The sequence below is a fragment of the Lipophrys pholis genome, assembly GCF_963383615.2.
Source record: "Lipophrys pholis genome assembly, chromosome: 16".
Lineage (NCBI taxonomy): Eukaryota > Metazoa > Chordata > Actinopteri > Blenniiformes > Blenniidae > Lipophrys > Lipophrys pholis.
The window spans coordinates 2,187,056-2,209,833 of record NC_137634.1 but is presented as its reverse complement, the minus strand read 5'-3'; the positions used below and the strand labels follow the sequence as shown (position 1 = coordinate 2,209,833).

The 22,778-nt window shown below is 42.7% G+C and overlaps 2 protein-coding genes across 4 annotated transcripts; both read right to left on the bottom strand.

Annotated features, from left to right (window-relative positions):
* Nucleotides 1–4,971: 4,971 nt before the first annotated feature.
* LOC308121416 (uncharacterized protein) lies at nt 4,972–11,927 on the bottom strand. Of its 3 annotated transcripts, none has more exons than XM_080482643.1 (5): nt 11,827–11,927; nt 8,431–8,625; nt 7,829–8,269; nt 7,056–7,109; nt 4,972–6,062 (listed from the first exon to the last, which is right to left on the bottom strand). In XM_080482643.1, exons 2-5 carry the CDS (start codon nt 8,555–8,557, stop codon nt 5,602–5,604), a joined length of 1,083 nt encoding a protein of 360 aa, XP_080338769.1. In that variant the 5' UTR covers nt 8,558–8,625; nt 11,827–11,927; the 3' UTR covers nt 4,972–5,601. The 3 variants fall into 3 exon arrangements, with proteins under 3 accessions (XP_080338769.1, XP_080338767.1, XP_080338768.1); XM_080482641.1 differs by having other exon boundaries at nt 4,978–6,062; nt 7,803–8,269; XM_080482642.1 differs by lacking the exon at nt 11,827–11,927 and adding an exon at nt 9,937–10,074 and having other exon boundaries at nt 4,978–6,062; nt 7,803–8,269.
* Nucleotides 11,928–12,864: 937 nt separating this feature from the next.
* capns1a (calpain, small subunit 1 a) lies at nt 12,865–20,809 on the bottom strand. The gene is made up of 11 exons (XM_080483054.1): nt 20,482–20,809; nt 18,847–18,901; nt 18,731–18,767; nt 18,560–18,652; nt 18,407–18,464; nt 16,767–16,831; nt 16,522–16,590; nt 16,221–16,299; nt 15,031–15,147; nt 14,857–14,915; nt 12,865–14,721 (listed from the first exon to the last, which is right to left on the bottom strand). The coding sequence occupies exons 2-11, from the start codon at nt 18,891–18,893 to the stop codon at nt 14,695–14,697; spliced, it is 651 nt and encodes a 216-aa protein (XP_080339180.1). The 5' UTR covers nt 18,894–18,901; nt 20,482–20,809; the 3' UTR covers nt 12,865–14,694.
* Nucleotides 20,810–22,778: the final 1,969 nt, after the last annotated feature.

Below are 22,778 nucleotides of genomic sequence, written 5' to 3'. Positions count from 1 at the left end.
GACATTTTGTTTTAGTTAAAAACCTTTGAAATTTCATCAAAACACCTCAACCAACCAGTCAGTGTCATATCAATCTGTCGAAATAAATAATTTTTCAAACTTATTTGCATCTTTAAAACGATAGTTTTCATATTTGATAAAAAATAAAAAATAAAAAAATAAATCACTGAAGTTTTTCTAATAGAAAAAGTTTAAATGTCATTTCTGACGCTTTTTTTTCTTATATCAAACACAGTAAAACATGAAATGACTCATTGTCAGGCGGTGTGCTGACGGACCCAAGCGCAGACTCAGAGTTCCATAAAAACCAGAGTTTATTGTTGAAAAAGTCACAGGGAACAAAAACCCACAGGGACTGAGGACCGCTATGCCACAGAATGACAAGATGAGCCTCCAAAGACAACCGAGGGGGGGGGGGGGGGGGGGGTTAAATACTCAGGGAGAACACAGGTGGAACTCATAACCACGGGAGCAGAGGGAGAAGATCACTGGTTAATAGGAAACGTGAGGTGAGACACACGAGGACAGACAGAGACCTGACACTCAGACAAAAGAATTCTAATATTTTCAGTTGACAAAATAACAATTACACAATTAAATCAGAATACAATAGTTATATTTTTCTTTATATTTCAAAAAAATATGCAACGCCAAATATTTTCTTCTTTTTAAACAGAAAAAGATTTATATATATATTAGCAATATGATATGTATTATATACAGTTATTAATCACGTCATGTCTGAGATTGAGGTTTATTATTCATACTATATAAGTATTACCATAGTATTGGATGCTGTGAGGAAACTGAGAACATAAACCAAATGATCCTTAAAATGACCCAATTATTTTTCAAGGTTTTTAGGTTGATTAAAACTGTCATTCATTCATTCAACGTCATGTTTTCCTACTGGAAGGGCTCATTGCTCCATCCGATCACACCACGGGGACTTTCCTCATGTAAACACGGTCTGAAGAACATAAGAACCCTCATGTGGTGTCGTTCACGGTGTTATTTCAGTCACTGACCATCAAAACAAAGAAATCTGATGCAGCTTGTTGAGTATGATTTATACAGAGTCCCGGTAAATCAATGTTCACTGTGTCACGATGGAGGGTGAAGTTTGAGAGCAGGGGTGGGAGAACTCTGGCCCAGATCGAATCATCATAATAATGACCGCATTCAAAACTATTTTCTCACTTTCAGCTAAAGATATTCCATCCAGGTGCTTTTGGTTTGGAGAAAAACCATCTTGAAGATTTTTCTAACCCACGTGATTTAATCTGAATGACTTCCAGATGTTTACTTCATCCTCCTTTCAGGAGTAAAATCAGTGGAACGGAGAGAACCGGAGATTTCAACAGAATGATCTGAACAGACAGCAAATCCAACACAGAGGAACCTGTGGAGCGTCACGAGATGCAGAACCGTCAACATAGAAGACGAGGTCGAGGGTCAGGGGTCGGTCCAGGAGGTCCGGTCACTGAGGACAGAGTGTTGACAACAGGGACACAGTATATACATACAGCATATATACTGGGTTATTTGATTCACCTGTACATGCTTTAAAAACCTAACCGGGAAGATATTGGGAGTTAAACCAAACCGGATCAATTCATCATTCATTCGCCCGTCGATAAGTTTAAACAGTTTATTTAAAAGATGTTTGCTGAAGGATATCAGAGCATCCAGATTATAGAGCATCTTCCTCCTCTAACATCAGATTATAGAGCATCTTCCTCCTCTAACTGACGTAACTTCAGTTGAATCACACTGATCCCCAGAGGTGCCTCAGCATCGTGACTGTTAGAACTCAATATTCGAGCGTGTTAACTGAATGTAAGGAGGTACTTTTATTACTTTGAATTGGAGCAACAAGTAAAGTAACCAAATAGGTGAATAATAACAAAAATCACTGTTTGAACTCACTGCAGTACCGAACGTCACCTAAAAGGTATAGATTTTCTGTCGCCCTAAACAAAGCAAAATTTTTTTATTTAGCTTGTTGAGATTCTGTGAAATGCCATAAAGCAGTTCAACAAACACAACCTGGGATTAAATCTTGATGAGTGAGCCTAAAATATGCATCACAGTCTGAATACACCGACTTCCTGGAGTTACCAGATGAAAACCAAAAGATGACAAAAACTGATGTCATGGAAAGGTTTTATGGAGGTTTTGTTTTGTTGTAAATTATTGAGAGCCACTGCTCCAACCCATGAATATGCAAGACATCACAAAGCAGGATGCACTTCTTATTATTTATAATGCTGGTTTTCTAAGAAAAAAACGCTGCGCTTGAACATATGGAACAAACAAGTCTGTGTCTGTGACTCACTGATCGAGTCACAAATCCTCCTGAAGACAAAGACGACGAGGAGGTAAATAAACCGGAGCGCTCCGGCTCAGCGGCAGATGCATAATTACTCTTTTGTCGGGACCCAAAAAAAAGAGCCTGGATAATTATTTAATCCCATCCGAGCTGCCTTCCTTCATACCCCTACCTTCCCGGGCCGGGCCCTGCAGCGGCAGATGGGAGATGAAAGAGGGGGGGTGGGAACAGGTGGGGGTGAAAACTGAAGAAAAGGAAAAGGGCACGGGGGGTCAGCCGGGGCAGTAGAAAGGGGGAGGGAACCTCCATATAGACCCACACTGGGGCAGATCGATGGATAGATTTTCTCCACTTTGCATTGTGCCGCTCAGAATTTCACCCTTTTCCTCCAGATGTCAACCAACTTCACAAAAACATGGAAAAACTCTCAGATATGGAAAACCGGGGCAAATATCATGATGGTGCATTTTTGGTTTGTTTTTTTCAAACAACTGTCTTCAGTATAAATGTGATGCTCTTGTGTTGAAGTGAGAGTCTGTTCCTGGTGACGTTTTATCGTCTGTTGACCTGCAGCATCAGATTCAGTCACATAAACCCGGAAAACAGAGAAATGCAGCCTATGAAGGCATTTATGAGGTGAACAGAATCAGCTGCAGATTTAGTGTGAATATTCACCCTCTGAGTAACACGGACAAAGTGGTGTGTCCCTCTGAAGAGAGCCGAGGCAGCGGGGGGGGGGGGGGGGGGGGGGGGGGCTCCAGGCAGCAGAATACAGTTTTATGGGCACTCAGAGTGAATAATAGCTTTTCAGAGAGGATTAAGTCTCAGGTTTAAGGGCCCCTGGAAAGAAGCGAAGGTAAAAGACCCCCACACAATGTGAATACAGCTGCTTATTCAGGGACCCTGCAGCCCCCCCCCCCACCTCAGCCAGACACAATGATGCTGCCCCCTGCCTTCAGCAACGGAGGAAACCCTAGCAGATTGTTGAGCTCCCGCTGGATCCCCCCTCTGTCCTCGCCCCGGCCCCCCCCCCCCGCCTGCTGCAGCACGCCGGCCCGGCCCTGGCAGCTGTTTAACCAGCCCTGAGCGTGTGTGTGTGTGTGTGTGTGTGTGTTGGGGGCGTCGCATAGGAACAATGCAGTTTGACTTAACGATCCCTCTTTCTGTGTGTGTGTGTGTGTGTGTGTGTGTGTGTGTGTGTGTGTGTGTGTGTGTGTGTGTGTGTAACTATTTCTGTCTGATTGTAATTAAGAGTGACCGCCCCCCCCCCTTCCCTCCACACCACCACCACCACCACCACCACAGTAGCATCCAGCACTACTCAGCTTTATATTCAAGGAGGAAGATGGCGTCTTCTTCAGTCTCCAAATCAGATATAATGGCAGTTGTTGTTGTTTTTAACTTGTGGAAGTGAAGAGAAGAGAAGAGAAGAGAAGAGAAGAGAAGAGAAGAGAAGCGTTGGACAGGTGAGCTGATGTCCTGCAGGTGAGGCAGGTGGGACAGACAGGTGAGCTGATGTCCTGCAGGTGAGGCAGGTGGGACAGACAGGTGAGCTGATAAGCAGCAGGTGTGCAGGGAACAGACGACCCTGCTGGAAACACAAACACAGACACAGACAGGTAAACACAGGAGGCAGGCGACCTTCAGTCTTTATTCTACCAGCTCGCCACTTCATTTCTAAGAAGAAATCCTCATTTAAAAAATGAGAAACTACTTTAGTAAAAACAGACAAAACGGCTGCGGTGCAGCGTCGTAGGTGTGACAGTTCTGTTGACTCTCACTAACCAGCTGGTTCAGTTCTGGAGGTTTTAACCAGCTGTAACTAGAGGTAAGTCAAGTTACAGTTGGTTTAACTTGAAATAATCCCAAAAGAGGGATTATTTGAGAAATCTCTTCAGACACAATCTGAACAAATTCAAAAGAGAGATGATTTCCAACATGATGATCGTTTCTTTCTCACGTCCACAGAAAGAAAAGTCTTCACGAATCAGCATTTAACTAAAAACCATCAAAGGAGAACATAACCAGAAAATAACACAACGTCAGAAGAGTCTTTAATGCGAAGCTGGCACTCTAGTGTTTAATATAAAAGCATGGATGTGGAATAAATATATGCAGATTATACTTACATATAAGAAAAAGTTATTTTAAACGAATTTCTTCAGATTTATCTATTTATACTTTTTTTTTTTCATTTTTGAGAAAGAACTATGATATGAAAGTGCTTCTGAACCGGTTAACACCCCCACACAGGCGTTACTGCCCCCCCTCAGCGCTCTGTTGTCCCTCCAACTGTGCAGCAGCGCCCCCTGCTGCAGCTTCAGAGGCCCTGCAACGCACCAACATCCCGAATGTCCTGAGTCGGTTGAATACCTAAGATGTAGAAAATGTTAAACATCACAAAGTTTATTCTCACCGTCATACAAACGCAGGAGCCTTTAAAATCACAGCAGTGTGTAGTTTTTCCCCGTTTTTGCTCGAGATTCTAGAAAGTGTCTTTACACTTGTAGTTTCAAATAAAATGTGATGATGAACTTTTGCATTTTGAGGCCTTTAGGTCTGTACTGTCGCTGTTCTAAAGCAGTTTATAAAGAAACGAGTAACTTCGGCTTTCATTGAAGAGACATGACACCCGTCTTAATTACATGAGGAATTTATTTGGAAGAACTCACTGGAACTTTTCCATTCAAGTGTTTTTGCACTGTAAAAAAAAAAAAAAAAAAAAAAACAGTCAGACAACCACAAAATTTTCACTCACAACCAAACACACAGGTGTTTCTCTCTGACATAAGAACCATATAATGGTCAGGTGCAGACGTCCACTCCCGTTACAGTGCATGTGATCATCTCAGGAACTGAAAGAGACCCGGAGCAGGACATGAAGAACACACAGCGCGTCGTTAAAACCGTTTGAAAAAAGAAGTTTGCATGAGTAAAAGGTTGGAAAAGCTTAAAATGTGGTGTTTTGTTAATAAAAAAAAAAATTTAAGTGTATGAGTCTCACTTCCAGTAGCAAAAGAAAAACAAAAGTTCATCCAGGCCTTTTTCATGGCTAACATTGGGTATTTTACTAATCCCAGTCCATGTAGCTGCACAGACAGCAACACCAGCTCTAACATGTTCCTACAGACAGCTTCAAAATAAAAGCACAGAAAATCTGTTGAGCACTATCAAAGAGTCCAGAGGAATGGACATTCCCGCGTTCCTGCGCCTGAAGGACGTGTACGGAGTCAGTGTTGCAACTTGAGGAGACGTGGGACGTCACGCCGTTATAACGCCGGCCGGCCGTTCAGTTTGTCGTGCATGAGCGCGATGGCGCCGCCCGTGAAGTCTCTGAGAACCTGCACCGTCTCCCGCTGGAGCTGCAGCGACTCGCGCACGAACTCCTGCTGCGTCTCGGCCAGCTGCTGCACCGACTCGGACAGCAGCTCCAGCGAGCGCGACACGGTCTCCAGCAGGACGTTGGTGGCGTGCTGCTCCTGCAGGCTGAGCGAGGCGTTCTGCAGCATGCTGTCCCTGGAGCTCTGCGGCGACGGGCCGCCCGCGGGGAGCGCTTCCGACGGCGCCGGCGGCCGGGACGGCATCCGGGGAGGGGGAGGTGGAGGGGGAGGGGCCTCTTTCTGGACGCCGTTGTTGACTTGGTGATCCTCTGGTGGTTTAGTCGTCTGAGTTGAAGGAAGCAGGTCGTCCCTCTGGTCCTCGTCCGAGTCTGGAAATATGGGCTCCATTTCTGAGGACCAAAGGAAAACAGGACATCAGTGTTTTCTGTCTCTTCTATAGGAACTCTGATGTATATAGATTAAACTTCACTCCTAAATTATAAGAAGAACACAAATATGTTAATAATCCAGGAGTGTGTGATGTATTTTCCATTACTTCCATTACACATTCTGAGTGAAGCAGGTTGCTTCACTCAACAATCAGTCCATCATCCAACCGTCCACGTTCTCGCCACACACTTCCTATCTCATATCTCTAAAAAGCTGTAAACAATTCAAGATCTTATCTGATTAGGAGCTTCCTTCACTTCATAATGCTTTCATCCACTTCCGAACTCTTTCCTATTCCCTGTAAGGTGACGTTGGATGACCTGAATTAATCAATCAAACTTTATTGTCATTGTACAAGTACAATGAACTTTCATGTGAAGCTTAGAGCAAAGAGAGACAAGAGGTGAGAAAAGGAGGAAAAGAAGTCAGATTTCAGACTGAGCTCTACGGGAGTACAGTTTGTAATTAGGAAAATAAAACACCTCATTTAAAGCATCAACACAGATTCCAACATTTCTTCAAGACAAGCACATGTGGTCATATTAGAGGGAGTGTTGCCTTTTAGTTAAATTTTTTTTATCTTTTTATTAGTGTTTTCACTTCTTTTTTTTTTTTTACAACAGTGCCAGAGCAGAGCTGCCTAATTGTGGGAGGAGTCAAAGGGAGGGCCTACCTTGATTGGGATTGGCTAAACCCCCGATGACACTATATAGGGTTTGATTTCTGATTGGCTGGTTGGAGCAACACACTTTTTAAAACCTGAAACAAGCCAGGGACAGAGAGGACAGACTGTCTTCACTTCTGGGACGTCAGTCCAGGTACGGGGACGATTATTAATTTTAGAAAAACTTTTAGAAAGGGAATTTTGCATAGTATGACCTCTTTATTTCAATAGGATCGGACAAATACTGTTCGTTAAAGAAGAAAAAAGTCCTGGTTTCAAGACTGCTCACCGTCTGTTGGAGGTGCTTCTTCTTGTCCGTCCAAATCAGTCTGTGACGCGTCTCCTGAAACATTCAGAACCGTTACACTCTTAAAACAAAAACAAACATTACTAAGTTAAAAGCTCCAAACAGATTCCAAGGAAGGTGGCAAGTAGTTGTGGTACTGTAAAATGAAGCGGTGCAGTTCTGGTCATAATTACTGGCAACCCTGATTACTAAGAAAAAAACTTTAGTATATTTTCATAGTTACTTGCAAAAAACAACTTTGTAGAGTCAGAAATGTTCAAAGTGACTAAATCAATGAGTGAACGCCAAAAATGCATGAATATATTAAAATCAAAATCACAGACAGTGTGACAAATTCACGTTGTTTTTTGGTTTTTTTTTTAAACGACAGAAGAAATCAATACTTGTACATGAAAACCTTTTGGTGATAAAATGAGCTGAATTATTGACAACTTTTACTTTGACAAGGCAGACAGATACAGACAACTCTCCAGACGCATTGACAAACGATTTTACCATAATAATGCCCCCATAGTATTTTCTTATTTATCCTGCAAAAAGACATGTGGTGGTGCAGTGGTTAGCGCTCGTTCTTCACAGCAACTAGGTCCTGGTTCAAATCCCAGTCGGAATGGCAGTGTCAGGAATGTTTTGTGTATTTGCGAGAATGTGAGAAAAAGATTAATTTGCCCTTTTCTGCAAAAACACTCTTAATTCTAGAAATAAAAATGCAGGATGTGTGATCCTGACCGGCAGTGTCTGATCTTCTGCCCTACCCGTCTGTGTGTTTCCACTCATGGTGGACGAAGACGGTAGAGGCGTGGACCCCGTTTCTGAGCCGCCGTTTGGTGGTGAGCTCTGCATCTTCATCAAATCGTCGTCATCCATCTCTTCCTCGTCGTCTGGAACGTCGTCATCATCCCCCAGCGGACCGAAGTCGCCGGTGCTCTCGTCCACCGCGCCCATCTCCAGGATCTGGAGCACGATCTTCTCCGTGGGATTGAGGTCTCGAGACAAACGCGAGTTGATGCCCCTGTTGGGCACCGTCCCCGCCTGCATGGCCGCCACCTTCCGCTTGGTGTCGCACTTCAGGTCCGACCACTTCTTGACGACCTCCATGACCTCGCGCTGGCACTCCCCGATCTCGTTGACGCGCGCCGTGATCTCCGCCCAGGTTTGCTTTTTCATGTCCGTTGGCACGCCGCGGTTGAATTTGCCTGTGGGGGGAAAGAGTGTGTTGACATTCAACGGCCATATTCCAATTTCTATCATCCTGTACGTTTATACCTTCCCGCTGAAGTTGAATCCCCTGATCACTTCCTGACACCATAAAACCTTAAAGTACAAACTCCTCCCACATGGACGAGCACATACATACCAACAACGACCATCCGGTGCTTCCTCACTTCATCCAACAGAATGTGGACTTCACTGAAGGAGAAACGGGCCTTTCTCTTCTTGAAGCGGATCACACTGTCTTGGCTGTAGTAGATCGGTGAAGACATTGTCAACACACAGAGTCGGCAGGTAGTCCTCTACTCCGTAGCGTCTGCTGCTCGTCAGACTTCTCCAGCTGTTCATGAGAGGATCAACAGAAAGGAAACGACAAAGTTAAACTTGAATGCAAGTGAGGAAGGTACAGTGGAGACCGTTTTTAAAAGTGCGGTTGGTTTACCAGTCAGATAAAGACAATTCCAACAAGAAAACTTAGAAAAAGCACATTGTAAAAACAAGTAAGGATTTGTATTTGATTAAGTGAAGTAAGTAATGGACACCCCTCTAGAGTGATACACAATCTATCATCAATACATACTCTGAAAGAACAGAAACAGTTCTGGGAATTTGCACAGCTTGTTTTCCACATGACATTGTTGAGATTGGTCAAAACGTTTAGGCAGGAAGTGGTGGCCTACAAGTTAGAGCGGTGGAATTGGGATCAGACGTTCTCAGGTTCGGTCACCACTCTGAGTACCTGAGCGAGACCCCTGACCCTGACCGGCTCCTCGGAGCGCCGTAATGTGGCTGGCCACTAATGGGTCAAAGCAGAAAAAGGAATTTCCCCACATGGGATTAATTTAGATTAACATAGAAAAGCCAACAGGCCTCTCATTCAGATTTCTGCTGAAAACTTTTAGTCAGAAGTGACTTTGTCGTTGTTCTTTCTACCGTGACAAAACAAAGTCTCTCTGTTCTTGTTGAGTATTTATCCACCTTTAATTCTCTGCCTTTATGGCAGCTCTACCCCGTGCGCTTGTTTCCCCATCTCAGATAAAGGATAAGCAATAGTGATGATGTTGTTGATCGTGGCCTAACGTTTGTGGTCTTCTACTGGAAAGTGAAACTGGTTCATGGATGACTGACGTCTCGGTTACGTGTTCACAGACCGACAGAGATTTTTTTTTTTTGACAGCGTCAGAAATCTTTGGCTGCTAACCACCAATAGAAATGCAGTAAAACGCGATGTCATGGTCAAGCAAACAACAGTTCTTAGATTCCTGAGGAGGTTAACTATTCGAAATTCAAATTCAAATGAAAGCATTTGGGAGGGAGGCACAGATGACGTACAGGATAACATTATTCTTATATACTGAACTACACTGTCACTGTAGTAACCTTTGACTTGGTGAAGAGCTCCATGTTCAGTAAAACTCAAGCGTCCTGCGCTAATGAAATCTACCTCGTACAGTGTACAACTTATAATGGAACTATATTCCTAATCTCAGCTTGTTATCTTCATATATATATATATATTTAAAAAATGAAGAGGGAAGTAGCTTGTTATTGATCTGAAGGCACCACAGTCATTAAGAGGAACACTGGAAACACAACATGTTATAATGGACTGAAGTTCTGCTGCTCATCAGAGGTTCCTCATGAAGTTTACCACAAAACATCTGGATGACCGAGGGGATGAGAGACGACGTGCTGGTCCGATCAACCAAGGATTGAGTTTTTCAACCTGACTTGCAGTGTTTGCAGGAGGAATACTGACTTGATGGATGCTTTATACTTTGTGTTTTTCTACGAAGGGGACAGAACAACGTCAACAACTCAGATGGGAGATGGACTGGATCATGTAATGTGAAATGATAATAAGAACCTCCTTCTCGCTGGTTCCTGTATGGTTATTTCACAGTATTTCCACAGAGTGCTGCTGTACTAATCCAGGCCCATAACCGGAGCAGGGTATCTGAATTATCTGCAACGATGATGAATTAACCTGGTAGATGTTTTCATTGGAGTTTACTTCACCTGTACAGTAGGAAAGCACCAATCTCCAACATCTGTATCAAATATCGGCCCGATATCATCAAAATAGATGGATGAGATGAAAATCTTTTGCGACTTGAGCTACGTCTTATGTCATGGAGCAAAGAACAAAATCTGCTGTGTGGACGTTATTTTCTACACTGACCACTCCAACCAGTCTGACCGCTGTTCCTAACGTCTGAAAAGTGAATGTTGTGAGGGTTGATGGTGGCTGTACTCATTTTCTTTTCTACATGGAAAGGTATATAGCATTTTAGGTCAACCACGGTATCGGATCGGTATCAGCCGATACTCAAAGCCAGAGCGTCGGGATCGAAATTGAAAAAGCTGAATCGGTGCATCTCTACTGTACAGGTACCACAGATTGGAGGACAGTTTACCTGTATAGTTACCATAGATTAGAGCAGGGGTGTCCAAAATCGGTCCTGGAGGGCCTGTGTCCTGCATGGTTTAACGCTCTCCCAGGTGCAGCACACCTGACTGCAATGAGGGTCTCGTTATTGGGCTTTTTCACAACCACGGTGATGACATCATCATTAGATTCAGGTATGCTGAAGCAGAGGAACTAAAACATGCAGGACACCGGAGCTGGACACCCCTGGATTAGAGGGTAGTTTACCTGAACAATACCACAGATTGGAGGGTAGTTTACCTGTACAATACCACAGGTTTTTAGGGTAGTTTCCTGTATAGGTACCACAGATTGGAGGGTAGTTTCCTGTACAGATACCACAGATTAGAAGGTAGTTTACCTGTACAGGTCCCACATATTAGAGGGCAGTTTACCTGTACAGGTACCACAGATTAGATTGTAGTTTACCTGTACAGGTCCCACATATTAGAGGGTAGTTTACCTGTACAATACCACAGATTTTAGGGTAGTTTCCTGTACAGGTACCACAGATTAGATGGTAGTTTACCTGTACAGGTACCACATATTAGAAGGTAGTTTACCTGTACAGGTCCCACAGATTAGATGGTAGTTTACCTGAACAGGTACCACAGATTAGAAGGTAGTTTACCTGTACAGGTCCCACAGATTAGATGGTAGTTTACCTGAACAGGTACCACAGATTAGATTGTAGTTTACCTGTACAGGTACCACAGATTAGATGGTAGTTTACCTGTGTAACCTGTAGCGCCAGCAGCAGCAGCTGGATCGTTACCATAACACTGACAGACTCACAAACAGCCACTGAATGAACAATGGGCGATGTTCGCTTTACTCATAGTTAGCTTCATGCCATGCCGAATCCGCTCTCTGTTCGCCTCGGAGATGACTACAACTACACCACCCACTTCATTTTATTAAAGTTATATGTCACTAAGCTGCCTCGCGCGTTCTGTTTAGCTTTATTGTCACGTTACACAACAGAAGCTCGGTTTGTTAGCTCTCACCGCTAGCTAACGCTACAAATGGCTATAGAAGCACCGAGCGCTCTCCGACATTCCTCCAACTGGTTCAGCATCACGGCAGAAATGTTTACGGAGGCGGCGAACGTACCCGAAAGTCAAATGAGTTCTGCTCCGGTCCAGAAACGAGATGATAAACTTCCTTAGCGTCCAGATAGCAACCATCAAGCTAGCCACTGTGACAACAGCATCAGGAAAATTACTTCCGGTTCGCTGTGAAGCGATTAGAAAATAAAACTATAGAGGGTAAAAGTTAAGGAGTAATACGATGATAGATGCAAATATCCTGTTCTCCTGCGGGTTGGTTTAAATTACAATTTATGACCATATCAATGGATGCTTGGTCAACATGGTAAAGCACGTTTTACTTACTTAGGTTGTACATTAAAATTAAAGTAGATTTTACTGTGAAGGAGCACGTTGAGCGCTGGTATGGTGCGCTAACTTGACTCTGATAGTGAAACCACACACACACACACACACTCACACACACACAGTATAAGTAGTCTTTGACAGTGAAGTTTATGAATTTAAAGACTGTGTATAAATGAAAGGTTTATCAACAAGGGTGTAAAATATATTTTAAGTGGAGCAATGATCATAACTAATATTTCAACCCCTAAAAAATATGTTTGCATATTAGTTTAGATATTACTAATTATTAATACATCACTAAGATCCATGTCATCAAATTAGTTTAATTTTTTTTCAAAGAATTGTTAAATCTGTTTCTATTCCATACCGGTCATGTTACTGGTGACCTGTCAAGTGTAGATATATACTCTGCCATCAACAATAGGCAACTGTGATTGGCTCTAGCACAGCACAGCGACCTTCACTTGGATCAAGTGTTGAAAACTAAACTAATTATATTTTATTAATCTCCGTGGGTAAATTCCTTTTCCGCATTGACCAATCCCACTTCTAGAGTGCAGCGGTGTGGCTCCATTATGGCGCTCCATGGGGCTGATGGGAGTCAAGGGTCTTGTTCTATGGAGCTGCCGTTGTGATGATAGTGCAGATTTGTGTTTATGAAAAGAGGATACTTTATCACCAGTAACACAGAACTGAACACCTCTTCTAAACAGAAAAAGCAGTAACTAAACCATCTACATTCACAAAGCGATTAGAAATCAAAGTTTACGTTTATTCATGTTCCATTTATCTGTGGCACCGTGGAGGAAAGTTATTGTCAGCTGAAGCTTGCTGCTTCATCAGGGAGCAAGACAGAGAGACAACAGCTCTGCAACTGCTTCATCTTCATCTTACTCACAATATTGTTCATCACATAAGTCAGTCCTCCATGAAAATCTACAACTCCTGTGTTGATTCGTTTCCTTCAATACAGGAAGTTACTGAAACGTGCACCATGGACATGGATCAAGACTTAACCTGATACGCCACCAAGCATGTTCCTCATCCTGCTTAAGTAACTCTGAGATGCTAAATTAGTTGATCCAAGTGACAAATCACAGAGTTAAATTCCCCAAAGTGAATCGACGGCAAACACAGCAACACATAGAAGAGAACGTTTGTATTCCAAATATGGCACACGTATTTATTTCACCAAGCACTTTCAGTAACAGTTCAACAATCGCTACACGGTTTACACAATCTTTAATAATAATGGCATCTTCACTACTGGCTGCGTGCATCATAGTGGCATGTGTGTGTATATACTGAACATAGGGTCACACGTTGGTCTGCAGGTTCTGATGAAGAGCACTGAGACAAAGGAGGGTGCATCAAAACTAAATGGCACAGTTTTATCCTGCTCATGTGGAACAGACTCTTTGGTTGTTAATGTGCAATAGAAGGTTAGATATGCTGAATACAGATATATTAAACTACCTATAGTATTAGATCACTTTAAAGAAAGTTCAGGATTTAAGTAACTGTACATGTTTTTAGCCCCTTGGTGGCTGTTGGAAACATTCCTGATAGTAATGCATTAACAGTGCAACGTTGGTGGAGAACGATGAAGACAATTAATCATTAACACATCCTGTGCTGTGTTCTCAGTGTACCATCATTACTATTACATTTCCCTTTAATTAGGAACAAATATCGATGACTCGCAGGGGGTTCGGGGCTGTTTTCACACAGATATGCAAAATAACCAGACTGGTTCACACAGATTGTTTTATCCTGTTTCTGCAGCTGATCAGACTCTTTTCTCGGCTACGTGTTTGTGTAGAGACGTGACGGGTAGCGCAGCGCTTTGCATCCCAACGGGCGAAAGCGACAGACAGCAGAGGCCTGAAGCTCAGCCAGCCAGTCAATACACACCCACATAGTTCAGAGGAGGATCCACCCATGTGGAACAGGTGGAGGCGACTGTGCGGGTGGCCGGTCGTTCTTCAAAATATAGCCGACCAAGCTGCCGGTTCACACTGTTGACCTCTTCCTGTCCCAGCTGGAGGATCATGAGTCCATCAGAAAACGTGAATGAGTGGATTTAAAGATAAGGGGGGGAAAAACGATTCCCGTTTTAGAAATGAAGAGTGTGACCAGCCACAGAAGCAAAGCTGCTTTCACATTTGGGTTTTCAGTAAATGCACAGTGCCGAGCGTCTCACATGTCCTGCCTTCGCTCGTGCTATTTTCAATTCCATGCAGACTGAAGGCAGAAGATAAATGAGATGCCGACACCTTCTTCTATCATCGTTACGCGCCTGAATCATGCGTACTTATCCAGGTCGTGTCCTCGAGGTTCAGGTCTCGGCTGCCGGTGCCGTTCTGCGTGCAGGTTTGTGCTTCTCTCCTTTAGATTCCCTCTCGCTGACATTGAAATGGAAAGATTCCTACAACACCGTGTAAAATTTCAGAGTAAATCTGCACGCAGAAGAGCTGAGCTGAGTTCTGTGGGAAGCTGCTGGGATGACGAGGGAAAATGTTTTGCGGTGTGGAGATTGAATGAAGTGGTTCCATAAAACAAGCAGGAGGAAGTTGATGTGGACTCAGGAGTACATGGTGAGCTGAAGCCACTGGAAGAGAGAGAGAGAGAGAGAGAGAGAGAGAGAGAGAGAGAGAGAGAGAGAGAGAGAGAGAGAGCTCAGCACCTCAAATGACTGGATCAATACGTTCAGGTGAAACTTCAACCACGAGTGACGTCACCGTACCTCCTGCACATTGATTTTGATGGTCCCATTGTTGCCCTTGTCCAGGGTTTTGAAGGCACCTGAAACAGAGCAACACGTTCGGTGTAACCACACAGAAAACACTGAATGGATTTAAAAACAAATAAAAATACAAACAATAATAAATTCATTACAGGAAGCAGCTGTCACACTTACGGCACATGGCGTCCAGTCTCACCAGGCAGCCGATGTAGTTGTCGAAATCCATGTTTCCGCTTTCATCGCTGTATCTGCGAATGATCATCTGGAAGAGCTCGTCATTGAGAGGGAAGCCTGCAGGAAGAGACGCACACAGAAAGCCACCGTCGTTCACTGCTGAACTTATCCTCACATCTGACCTGATGGCGTCGTTCATAAGGTTTTTACGCCACAGAAAGAAAGAAAAAAGTGTCTTTAAACACAAAGCGAGCACAGATCAAAACGAGCAGGAAATAAATAAAATTCTGTCTTAAATGTGCTTTTCTCTCAGATAGCAGGAGCGCCTGCCTGCACTGAAGACGCCGAGAGCACAACCTGAAAATTAAAAGGTTGCGTCCTAAATGTCAACAACCAGCAGCTGAATATTATCCAACTACGTTCACGCCTCTAATCACAACCTACACTCACAAACTTGCAGTAATTTGTGGGTCAGCAGAGCTGCTGACATCAGAGAATACATGAATTCACATGTCCTCTCTTTAGCAGTTTATTCAGAAACAAACCTCCAATTCTGATGGACAGACTTTTATTTATCTGCATGACGCAGGAATAAAAACTCATTTTATTTCTGGAGCAGGGATTTTCTACTTCTCTGTATTATTTGGCCATTAAATGTGCGTCAAACCAATCATATGTTAGTAATTCCTCTAACTGTGGACGTGTAAAGAAAGCCTTTGAAATGACTCAGTGAACTCTTCCAGCTTCGTGTCGCTCAACAATTCTTCATCGAAGGTCGTAACAGAGCTCGTTAACAACTTAAAGTGTTTTTAGAGTTTAGAGGGACTCCTGGTTCATTAGTGGTTCGGCTGAAAAGTAACTTCTTGTTTCTTCTTGCATTGCAACGCGCATGTTTTAATAGTCACGTAAACCTGATTAACCCACAAAATAAAACACAAATAAAACCATGTGAGTAGCTGGCATCTCATTAATTTCATAATCTGAATTTCTGGCTTCTAAAACTTCCACACAGATATCATCTGTGTTAAAAACCTGCACAAACATGCAACCGCAGACAGTCGATCAAAGACTTTTCCCATCACAGCTTGAAGTCTCTTTACCTCGGGCTGTTTCTACAAACTTGTACCAGCGTCTTCTAAATTGTTACGCAAACACTGAAAACAAGATGCGGACAATTAAAAGATCCTCACCAGCAGCTCTGAAAGCGGCGGGCAGCTCGTCTGCTCCGATGACTCCAGAACCGTCTGCGTCGTACGACTTGTAAATTCCCTGAACGTTGCGAAAAGAAAAAGAAGTTATCCTGCTCCAGTTTTCATCTACACGAGGAAATCATTCCAAGTTAACGTTATGGATGCATTTGCATCTATGTAAAAACACAAGTCAGTTTAAATCTCCAAACGCTGGAAGAACAAGTTCTGCTGAGTTCATTCTGCTGCAGATAAGTCACACAAACACTACATGACTGTAAAACACACACAGACACACACTCGCCTGCCATTTCTTGACGTTGTTCCACAGATATTTGAATTCGTGGAAGCCGAGTTTCCCGGTGCTGTCACTCTGAAACAGAGTTAAGGACGAGGCTTCACCTTCACCAAACAACAGCGGAGGATCAGCGGTGTTTGTCGAAGGCGGATTTTCACAAGAATGGAACTGAGAGAGGGACCACACAGTATTTCCCCCCATTTTAAGTCAATATTTAAATTGATCCGTGGATTTCTGTGCAGAAAGGATACGTCCATGACCGCCACCATGCTCCTGCAGGACTCGATGCTGAAACCGTCCGTCTTCAGGTCCCCGTCTAAAACACGAGAATCGCGGACAGTTACAAACTCATTCAGGTCCTGCAGTTATCAGATTATTCAGGAATCAGCATGAAGTGACACGTTTTATCAGATAACAGCAGCTGGTATGAGAAGTCGGCTTTGACCATGAAATCCAATTCAATGTGAGATTTTTCAAAACTTTAGCGAAACAAAAACAAAAACAAAAAACACAAAAAGTCCACAAAAAGTGGAAAAGAGAGGAGTTTCAAGATGATTAAAAGAAAGTTTCTGTTAGCTCCCACATTAGTGTCTTTATGTTCAGAACAAGATCAGAGGGGTTGAATATAACAGGTCTCCACATTATAACTGACGCAAACATGTGAACTGACTCTTCAATCATTAAGTGTCTCAAGTGAATATAAAAGTGTTCGATCTGATTATTGCGACTCTCATAAATGTCAGTTATGAGATCATTACGGTACGTAAACGGCTCAAACACAGTCAGAATAGAAATAATATCAATAGAGAAGGAAACGTGAGTCAGAAGTAGAAGTGAGGAAAACAAAGTGATTGGTATATTTATCGTGAGATTATCGATGATGATGATGATGATGTACTGATACTTTCTAATTCCCATTTAGAAAACTGCCCACGTTGATGAATGAGCTCTATTAGGTAGACGAGGTCGATATTATTTCCCACAGTGGTTATTTATTCCACTTTCACTTGAATTGCAGCCAATATGATATGGTCGCCTTTTTCTTGTTTTGATGGTTCCTAATTAGACGTTTCTCCCTCTTTATTAAACAAGTTCACCGACGCGCCTGCCGATTCATGTAAAGACTTAGTTTAGAGTGTTGAGAACTAAAACATGTTATACTCGTTGTAATGTTAATATTCATGACTTTAAGGTTTCCTTTCCCAGGCTTGATTCAGTCATTAGTTTCATGTTTCAGGTTGGACTGAAAATAAATAAAAACTCTCTTCTGACTGCATTAAAATTTGCATTTTGTTTATGGCTGGGATATTTAGGAAGAAGATATATAATTGTGATTTGACTGACAGATATTACAATTTGACTTACAATTCAATAATGTTTTGGGGGGGGTGGGGGGTGGCTGTGTGTGTAGGCCTGTAGGCCTTTCTAAATTGTGTCTTGCTGCTAAGATCCACTCACTGTAATGCTTATACACAATTCTCAAATATGTAATTAATAAATAAGTTAATTAATTTAAACTAGTCCTGTCAAATGATCAACAAAAATTTTAGCTGATTAATTACGGTTGCTGTGGATTAAATCTGATTAATCACGATTAAATATCATTCATTTTTAATCCATACTAATCACGTTTAATTTTGCATGGACAAACAGACCGAAGAAAGAAGGAAATAAATCTAGACTTAACGTGTTTATTAAACAACTTTACCAGTTCATGTCTCGATGTCACACTCTGACTTTGTATATGAAGAATCGGCCAGAAATAATGTGTTGTTGTTGTTTTGTTTAATTTAACAACCTAAAACTGGTCAAGTCTTAAACTATATTGGCAGATTCTTGCCAAAGCAGTAGGAAATAACGGTGGAAACTAACAAAAAGAAACTGGTCTTACGTTTTGATATAATTCTGTTGAGGATGTTCATCAGCTCGTTGGGGCTCACCTCCATGTCCTGGGAGACAAACGTTCAATGTGACGGACGCAACACAACAATGGCGGAAACCGTATCGACTGAGAAACGTGAGCGCGTGTGTTGAAGGTACTCACGTCTCCAGCCAGCTGCTGGAAGACTCTGCGGAACTGTTTCTCCTCGTCGCTCTCGTGCTGCTCGGCGTACACGGCGGGCCTGCGAGGTGGAGGCTGCGGCACAGAGGAGACACAAACCTTGAAAATAATGATCATGTAGAAGAGGCACGACACTCAACGGGCCGTACTTACAGGTTCAGCTGGCATGAACATGGCCGGATCGATGTTGCTACGAAGACAAAAGAGCAGAGACGCCGTTAAAACACACGTGAGTTCAGCTTCGACAGAAACTTGGTGCAGATTCTCACCTGACAACATTGATGAGGCCACCGAGGAGCTTCTTAGTCAGAAACATCTTCGGTCCTGTGGAAGGAGGTGCAACACAAACGTATAAAAATTCATTCTCTTCTGAGTGTATGAGGAAATAGCAGTTATCACACCACATGCCGAAAACCTGAGGGCATCAGAACTCGGGGAATCTGAGATGGTTTGAGTTTTGCTTAGAACAACAGCTGGATGCAATGTGACATATGGATATAACCCTTTAATGTTGTTTTTACTAAACTTAGAAGTTTCTCTAACGTTTCCATGACTCATACATACAGATCATTTCCAGCTGTATTGTTCTTGAGAACTAAAAGTTCTGTTATACTGTTATTTAAACTCAGGAAGAGCAGATCCAACAGCCTCACCATCGAAGCATTAAATCAGTCTTCTGATATAAATAACACAAAGCTACGACTCAATTTGTCACTGAAGAAGTCACGTTATCTTGATTTAAGAAATCTTTGCATTGAGGCAACTGGAAACCGAATAAAAACTGGACTGCTTCTGAACTCTGCAGTCGTTTTTTATGAAAACTGCTAACTTTTATATGACATGGCTGTTTTTCCAGTGGATTAAAGGTGTTTTCCTTCTCTTCCTCGGATTGAAGCGTTATTTATGCACTCTTAATTCACGTGCACTATTACACAGTTATAACAGCTACCTGCAAATGCAACAATATCTTGTGGTTGTTCGAGCAAACTTTGGGTTAATTTTCAGGATTGCGCTGTCCTAAACAAACCCGTCCATGACACTACTGCTTCATGTATTTGGGAGCTTTATAGATCTCAGCTTGATGACAGCACAGAAAACAGGGGAGCAGAAAATAACGAGTGTAATGGATCCTATAGTGCATTTAAACATTTAACAGGAACATCTGTGCTCAATCTGATGATCATGAATGCGGGGTTTGCTTTCCACTGAATGGCTGTTTAGTTATCAGTAATAAACACACAATTAAATCAGTTCGTGCCACTTGTCAGCTGTATCTCAATAATCTCAATGAAACCAGACCATTTGAAGAAGACCCTCTATGTACTCAGGAGGTGCTGTCATGTTAAAGTGGTGTGAAGCCGCTCTGCTGTCTCCATCAGCCGTCATGTAATAGCAAGTCTATGTTTACCCACCCTGACTTCCACTTTTTAATCAGTGACACACCCAGAGCCTAACCATGCTTCCTGTTATGGAAAAGACATGCACAGCCGCACCCATGTCGCGAAAAATAGATGCAACTACGTGAAGTATTTATTAGCACGGCGTACAACAAATCCAGGGACTTTAAGACGAGCATGTTAAACGGAGCTAAAGGGAGCTAACGTGCGCTAAAGACCAGCTGAAGTGTGTTAGCATCTGGTTAGCTGCAGCTGCTCGGTGCCGTTAGGACCGCAAAACCGATAAAAGCCCGTAAATCGGGGGCGGAAACTGCATTAAAGACGGAATGACATGTTTACAAAACCTGCTAATTTACCTTAGCATTACAAGCTAACGTGGCTACACGGGGGAAACATGTTATCTGTAATATGCAGGCAACTCGATATATTTTTTTTAGCACGCTGCGCTACTGCAAGGCTTTCTAACATAAAATGAATCATGTAAAAGTCGTTAAAACACGTATTTACCGTGAAGGGACAGCCGTAGGTAAAGTTGAAGGAGTGTTGCAGCTGGCAGGAGGATCTCTCAAACAACAACGCCCAGAATGAGGCTTCCAGGGGGGAGGACAGGGGAGGACACGGCGCCTCCGCCGCGCCACTTCCGGCAACAGAAAAACACACGTTTATCACTATTCATTACTATACGACTGGCTGCAAAGCATTCACAGCAGCTCCTCACATCACCACTTCTACCCCCATGTACATGAAGACTAAAAGATATAAGTAGAAACGTGGAGTTTCATAAACTGACGCCTCAGCATGGCCGCCATATTGGATGAGGACCCTCTTCCCCAGTACTTTCACTTCAATTGAAATATGTATTACTAGGTTATTATGACTACTGTACAATTAAATTTTGCTTGACAGGTTTCCTTGTTTCAGCAACATATTGTTAAAAAAAATCACAAAACAACAGCACGCATTGAGAACATGCAAACTCCACAAAGAACGGTCCAGCCAGTATTTGATCCTGTCACCTTCTCACCTTGAGGCCAGTGAGAAGCTCAATATTATTGAAATAATAGCAGTACTGTTTTTGTTCAACATTCTTATGCATCACTGTATTTCACACCGCAAGCCCTGAAAATATCAGGGGTTCAGGGGAACATTTATTAAAAATATTGTGGAAGAATCTATAATAAAAAAAAAAAGTACTAACCTGAGAAGCTTAGAGAAGAGACAAGGGGTTAGAGAAGCAGACTTGGGGTTTGAGGTTCACAGGTTTAAATCCCACTACACAACAGGTTACTGCTGGTGGTCACTGAGCATGACCCTTGACCCAAACCAGTTCCCTGCGTGCCACTCAACTGGCTATTTTGTGTAGTTAAGAATGGAATGGGATGGGCTCAATGCAGGGAAGTAATTTCCCTGAAGGGATTAATAAACTATGATTTCTTCTTCCTCTTTTGTAACTGAATTTGATGTATTTATAACAGAGACAAAGCAAAATGGATCAAATAGCCTTGATGTAAACAATAGCTTCTGTAGGCTCAGTAAGGAAGGAAATCTGCCAGATTTCAAATTTTTTATGTAAAGTAAGTTGTATTTATTACAACACAGCCATCTCAAGGCAAACTGTCTATGAATAATACTGGAAACGTACCGCATTTATCTGTTATTTTCAATATGTTACACTTTCAATGCTTCAGATGACTAAAGGGCGACTCCTGAAAGCGACTGGCCTCCATCCTCTACACCACCAACCTCAGTTCTGGTGTTCACCTCCATTTGAGTGCGTTCACGGATCCGTCATCAAAATAACTCAGCTTTGTTTTTCTGTTTGTATCACGCAGAGCAAACCATTTTCCATCAGGACAGTAACCATGATCTCTGATCAGCCTGAGTTCCCTCTTTGACCCGGTCTGGTTCCTGAACCACAGCTGGAGAACGACACTGGAGCATCAGCAGGGGGCCACAGAGCGGTTTCCTAGCCTTAAATCGGCCCATTTTACGTTGCTCCATCTATAAATAAGCGATGTCTTTGGAGGGGAGAAGTTTCATGGCAGCCCCACAGAGGAGCCGGATCCCTGTTGAAAAGCTCAAACAGTCCCTCTGAAGATTTGCCAATGGACTTCGGGCATGTTTCAAAATGATAGCGCACACATTGAATAATTAAACACAGCTTAATGAGAAGAGGGAGAAAATTGTGTTTTCATTTATTTTGACTAAATCCTATTCTCTGATAATTGGATCATATAAGCAGTGATTAGTCTCTACTTGTGACGGATAGAGCCACGATTTTTTTTTTTTGGGTTGAATAATCAGGACTGTGCAGAATGAATCAAGTAAAATTACTCTTTGATTTACAGGAATTCACTTCACCTCATCAGACATGGCACATTCAGGGCCTTAGTGGTGCTGAATGGGAACGCCTGTGTCTCAGCTTCACAGAGTCCTCTCGTTGCATGAAAAAAAGAAAATACCATTCATTCATAGGGCGATAAATACGGGTCAGTTTGTCATCTTTACAGTGGGACAGACAAACCAGACCGAACCTGCTGCGCTCTGGGGGTCAGCTCTGCTCAGCAAATAACAAGTAAAAGGGCTGAATATTAATAAACTTCATAGATGAAGCCTTCTTTCATCGTTTGCCTTTTGCTGACATGTCTACTCAGTCCTGGATCATTCCTGAAACCCCCCCTCAAGTCTGACTGGCTCAACATGCGATGTGAGTCCTTCTGTTTGTTCTCTGTTGTCTGTATCGACTCCAAAGTGACTCTTCAGCCCATTTTATACCCAAACACTCAACGTATATACATAGAGCT